Here is a 5,587-nt window from a genome sequence, read left to right as displayed (position 1 = left end):
TTTCATAACTGGTTTTGCTTTATTCTGCAGTTCGTATATGACAGTCCCAAACCCAACAGCAGGCTGTCCTCTGACTCCGTTATTCTTTCACTATCTATGTCGGCACAGATGGTTCTCCCAGGTGCATAAGCAGCTTGATCCTCATCTGGTGGGTACACATAGGCCCTCAAAGCTCCTGGCTCTCCAGCACAGAACTTGGGTCCTCCCCTGTGACTGCACCCCTGTCCTTGCAGGGCTCTGCCCTGGTCCTGTCACCCCTGAGGTGTCCTTAGGCCAGGAATGCCCAATAGGCTTCATGTTACGAATAAACACGGGGGGCTGCTTAGAGGCCACGGTTGAGGGCAGCAAGGCAGGCTGTGTCCGGGTTCCATTACAAAGAATGCTGGGTGAGTAACGTCTGCCATGGCAACACCCACCAGGTATGTCTGAAATGGGGACAGTGGGGAAGAGGCTGCATGCTGGCCACCAGCTCAGCTCAGAAAGGGACAAGGCGCGTGTTCCATCCTTAGGCGGTTGTTCTGCTTCCTTGGCTGCGAGGTCTCCCCACCAGGTGGCTGAAGAGGCAGTCTGAAGGCCACGAAGCTGCATGTGGCCTCCCCGGCCCTGGATGGAACAGCATAAGCCCCAAGCTAGAGGGAGCCTGTAGGGGCAGCCCACGCAGGGCTCCCCGAGGGGCTGCACATTGCAGGCCGCGCTTGCATTAACTCCTCATCCTCTGGAGTCGGTCTCATCCAGGCAAAGAGAGCTGGCTAGCTGCCAAAGAGAGTCACATGCAACTCGGGGGCAAAGACACTTTTCCACGGCACTTACACAGAAATCACCCTTATCTCTGGATAAACTCAAAAATTTCCAGTCCAAGCTAAAAAGATCTATCTCCTACCGAGAAACCAAAACAGAGTAAAAGGACAGTCTTACTTTAATTGAGGTCCAGATTGAGGGCACACTGCTTGGAAAAGCACTGTCTCAGCAGAGGACACAATGGTGTGTGTAAAAGAATGTTTCTAAAAAATACCAAAGGCCCCAAACATAACCCCGACTTGGCGCTCTGCTGCCCCCCATGCCACTCCATGTCCCGGGCTGGGAGCTACTTCGTCCAGCTGACTTTGGGAATGTCGTAGTGCTCCGTGAGTGTATCCAGGTGTCTGTTGAAGTCCTGGGAAAGCAGAGAAAGCTCACGTCAGCACAGCCCCAAGCAGGGCACAGGGATGTGTGGCACTGCCACCCCACTTCCCCACGTCCTCTCTTTCCTCAGGGCGCCCCCTCCTCTCAAGGCCACTCTGCCAGGCCTCAGAGATTCCTGAACCCTGGGCTCTCCCTTCAATGAGCCCTGGGGAGCTGTCACTCCGGTTGGGTACACTCTCCTCCCCACCAACACTCCAGTGGCCCTTCTGCCAGGCTGCTGGCCTCTGGGCCCCTATATGACTCAGTTTCCCCACTGGGCACAGGACTTACCTCCACTCTCTGCTTGTGGGTTTTGGACGCTTTCTTCAGGATCCTTTCCATTTGCTAAAGAAAGAGAAAGATAGGTGAGGTCACATGCTGGTGCAGCCCAGGCCAGCATGGGGTGGAAGATGGGAGCCCCAGCCAGCCTGCTGGGGTCTCAGGGTGTGCACCTCGCCCCTCCCTCAGCTCCACTCAGGCTGGTGGCACAGGGAGGCCTGGCCACAACATTTCGCCCCCGGAACCTGGGTCAGCTGCCCTTCGGTCTGAGCGGCAGGAAATGAGCCAGCACCGACTGAGCATGTACCCACGAGCAGACTGATGGGAGCCGTGCGTGTGCTTCCTGCTTCCCCGGGCAAGTGTGCGCATTCCCAGTTTGCAGAAAAAGAAAGGCCCAGATGGCGTTCGAGAAAGGACGAGGAAGGAGGAAGGGAAAGGGCCCGATGCACAGTAGCTGTTCAAGTGACCATACACAGTGCCAGGAGGGCTAAAGGTCCTCGACGAGTGTGATTCTGGAATGTGCATCTTGTGCCACCATGACCTGCTCCACCCCGCATTCTCAACAGCCGATGGGACCTGCTAAGACTTCAGAGCATGGGATGCAGAACCAGACAGACCCAGAGCCACACCTGGCTCGAAACTTACTAGCTGGGTGACTGTAACCAACCCACCCTGGTGTCCCCAGCCCCCAGGACTGCACTGCCTGGTGTTTACCCTCTTGTGCAGTCCTCTGCCACAGTGACTCCGGGCTGGCCCCGTGACTCAGTTTACTTAACAGAATGTAGTGCCAGTGCTGGGGTGAAGCAGTGAGGAGACCTGGCAGCTTTTGCTCTGTGCTCTTAGAGCTCGCCGCCATGCAGGAAGCCTGATGACCTTGCTGAAAAGGACTTGGAGGAGGAGATGCCTCGTGAGGAGAGAGGCCACTGGAGCAGCACCAAAGCACCGGACATGTGATGACAAAGCCACCTTGGACGTGCAGCCCAGATGGACTCCAGAGCAACCCCACCCCAGCTGCCCTCGGACGGCAGCAGATCCTAAGCAAGGCCAGCAGAAGCAGCACCCAGCTGAGCCCGGTCAACCCACAGAAGCATGAGAGTACCGCCAGCTGCCACCTGGCCGCTCCTCTCTGGCCCTCCTCTCCTCCTTTGCTGCCTCATCTCCCTCTGCATCCAGTTGGCTCACACCTGGCTGAACCTCCCTCTGAAGTGTCTGCCTTGTCCACACCCACCTCTCTTCCTGCTGCCATGAGCCCCCACGAGGCCACACTGACTTGAGCCACCAATGCCAAGGACTTACCTGGGCTCTCCCCTCCCTCTCTCCACTCCATGCCCCAAGTTCACAGGGTGCCTTGGGTGCTGGCATCATCTCCACTTCACAGAGAAAATGAGGACCAGAGTGCATGGTGGGTGATGCAGCTCGAGATGCCAAGCCCAGACCCCTTCCGTCAGGCCACGGCCCCACTGCCGGGTCCTGCTCCCAGGAGCCAGGAGCTGCCCAGCCTTTGTGCTCACTGCACTCGATCCAGCACCCGCCCACAAGGGAATCTGCCTTTCCCATTGTACCTAGCTTTGCCTACACCCCATTCCTCTCATCCACCTCCCCACTCTCTCTCCTGGGTCAAACAAAATCTACTAGTACTTCCAGTTTTCAATGCCAACAACAAAAATTTCCCTTTGACCTTCCACCACCGTTCAGCTACAGGCCAGTTTCTCCCAAGTTTCGTCTGCTCCTCATCTCCACCTCTGCCTTTCCCCACCCTTTCTTGGATCCACTCTAATCAGCCTCTCTCCTCCTCATTCCAGAGGCCAACGCAGGGCTCTCAGTGCTCAACCCATGAGGCCTCTTGGCAGCATATGACACGGCTGATCACCCCCTCTTCCTTAAAACACTCTCTCCCATTGGCTCCTAAGGACACCCACTCTCCTGGTGGTCCTCCTTCCCGTGCTCCTTTGCAAATTCTTCTCTGCTACCCACTAATCACCGGAGGTCTCATCCTAGACCTGTTCTCTGTCTCTGCCCCTCCTCAGAGGATCTCATCCAGTCCCACAGCAATTCCCAAACGTTCACTTGGGGCCCAGACCTCTCCTCCAGCCTGCAGACTCAGATCTCACCCTTGTCCCTAAGGATTCTCCACTGGGGTTTCTAACAGGCGCCTCCAACTCAACTTCTCTAAAACCAAGGCCTTGCTTCCTCCCTTCAGAACCTGCTTTACCTGCCGCTCTTCCCATATCAGTAAACGGCACCTTCATTCACCCAGCTTCTCCCGCCAAAAGTCTTGCTCATCCCTGATTCTTCTTTCCCAGCTCACACCCAACCCATCAGCTAATCCTGCTGTTGTTCCTTCAAAATCTATCCCAAACCTGGCACCTTCCACTGTTCCCACTACTACTACCCTACTCCGAACCACCATTATTAGTCACCTTATCGTTGCATTAGCTTTTCCCCTGCACTGCTCCAGGAGTAACATCCCAGCCCTGCCTCTGACCATAACCTCAGGGAAGGGACTTAAGTGCACTCACTTGTTAAATCCTCACCACAAACCTGTGAGGTAGGGACTTTCACCCCACTTTACAGATGGAGAAACTGAGGTGTGGGCGGTTAGCCAACCTGCCCAGAGTTACACCACCAACAAGAGACAGAGACAGAACGGAAACAGGTCTGTTTTGCCAAACCTGGTGAGTCTTACTTTTTTTTGTATGACTCAATAAGTTAACTTTTCCTGACGTTCCTGGACCAGACCATCCAGACCAGGGTTAGGAGTTCTCAGCCTGGGTACTATTGACATTGTGGTCCAGATCATTCCTTGCTGTGGGGGGCGCCGTGTCCAGCATTCTAGGATGTTGAGCAGAATCCCTGGCTTTGACCCACTAATGCCAGTAGCAGCCCCCCCCTCCACCCCCCAAGTTGTGACAAAAATGTCTCCAAACGTTGCCCAACGTCTTCTTGGGGGTGGAGGTAGGGGACAAACGGCCCTAGTTGAGAACCAGTGACCAAGACTGACTGTTCCCTCTCCCCAGCACCGCGGGCTGAGCTTCTCCATCCTCTGCTGACCTCTCCTATCCCCTACCGCCCAAACTTATGAAGTACTTAATATTAACAGAAATAACTTATCAGAGCCTTAAAACACAACCTAATTGAATCTGCCAAACAAAGTTATCACGGAAACAGACTTTGTGGTGACTTACAGCAGGAAACATGGCCGTTTAACACCAACGGCTAAACTCAACTGCACACTGACTTTATGTCACACCGAATCCCAAATGCTTTATCTGCATTACTTCATCCAAAGTTCCCATCCCGGTTAGGAGAAGCACTACCCTGATCCCTACAGATGAGTAAACTGAGGCACAGAGAGAAGATGAATCATCAGCCAGTGTCACTGGGCAAACGAGAGACAGCGCTGGCATCCAAATCCGGGGCTCCCGCTCCGGCCTCTTTTCGAGGTCCTCGCAGCCCCAGCCGTGGGCTCTCCTGCGCCCGCTCCCGCAGCATCCCCGGAATTAAGGTCCTCTCGGACCGCCCGCCCTCCTCGAGCGTCCGGGCTGAGCCCGTTTCGGGTCTCGGGCCCCGCCTCGGCATCCACCCCGGGAGACTCAAGCCCGGCCTCACCCGTTTCTCCTGCATCTTCTCAAAGGCCGCCTGGGCCGGGGTCCGCTTGTCCAGGCCGCGCCGCTTCTCCTCCTCGTTCTTTTTGCTCGTTCCCATCGCTTCCAGGAGCTTCGCCTTGTCCTTGTCCTTCTTTTTCTTCTTCCTGGGAGGGAGAAGGGGTGAGGGCGGGCCAGAGGGCGAGAGGCCGGGATAGCGGGAAGAGGCTTACGGGGGCACAAGACGGAGTCCTGCGGACCCCCGGAACTCACCGCTTGGTCACGCCGAGCTCTGCGACGCCTTTCAGCTTCAGCGGCCCCTTTTGGACCTGCTCATAGGCCGCCATGGCGCCCGCCCGCAGTTCGTAGGGAAGCCGCCACACTTCCTGTTTGGGGACACGACTTCCGCCCGAACGCCCGCCTCACTTCGTCTTGATTGGCCTTGCTAGGCGGTGCGCGTGCGCCCTTGGCAGTTGGAGCCATGCCACACTTCCGGGTTGCGGGCTGGGCCTGGAGAGTCAGGCATGCCCGCGCCTTGGCAGCCTCCACCCTGCCACACTTCC

The 5,587-nt window shown here is 56.4% G+C and overlaps 1 protein-coding gene across 1 annotated transcript; it reads right to left on the bottom strand.

The window, feature by feature from the left end:
• Window positions 1-5,587, bottom strand: FAM32A (family with sequence similarity 32 member A). The gene is made up of 4 exons (XM_070586437.1): window positions 5,298-5,587; window positions 5,050-5,191; window positions 1,453-1,506; window positions 1-1,153 (listed from the first exon to the last, which is right to left on the bottom strand). Exons 1-4 carry the CDS (start codon window positions 5,369-5,371, stop codon window positions 1,085-1,087), a joined length of 339 nt encoding a protein of 112 aa, XP_070442538.1. The 5' UTR covers window positions 5,372-5,587; the 3' UTR covers window positions 1-1,084.

Source organism: Equus przewalskii, chromosome 20 (genome assembly GCF_037783145.1).
Source record: "Equus przewalskii isolate Varuska chromosome 20, EquPr2, whole genome shotgun sequence".
NCBI classification, from domain to species: domain Eukaryota; kingdom Metazoa; phylum Chordata; class Mammalia; order Perissodactyla; family Equidae; genus Equus; species Equus przewalskii.
Note: the sequence above shows the minus strand (reverse complement) of the source record. Positions and strands in the feature narration are given on the sequence as shown.

Excerpts from the sequence above, each read along its gene's own strand:
- FAM32A (XM_070586437.1), bottom strand. The coding sequence starts at position 5,371 with ATGGCGGCCTATGAGCAGGTCCAAAAGGGGCCGCTGAAGCTGAAAGGC. Across the intron at positions 5,192-5,297 it reads GAGCTCGGCGTGACCAAGCG|GAAGAAGAAAAAGAAGGACA; the intron begins GTGAGTTCCGGG and ends TCTCCCTCCCAG. Across the intron at positions 1,154-1,452 it reads CCCACAAGCAGAGAGTGGAG|GACTTCAACAGACACCTGGA; the intron begins GTAAGTCCTGTG and ends CTGCTTTCCCAG.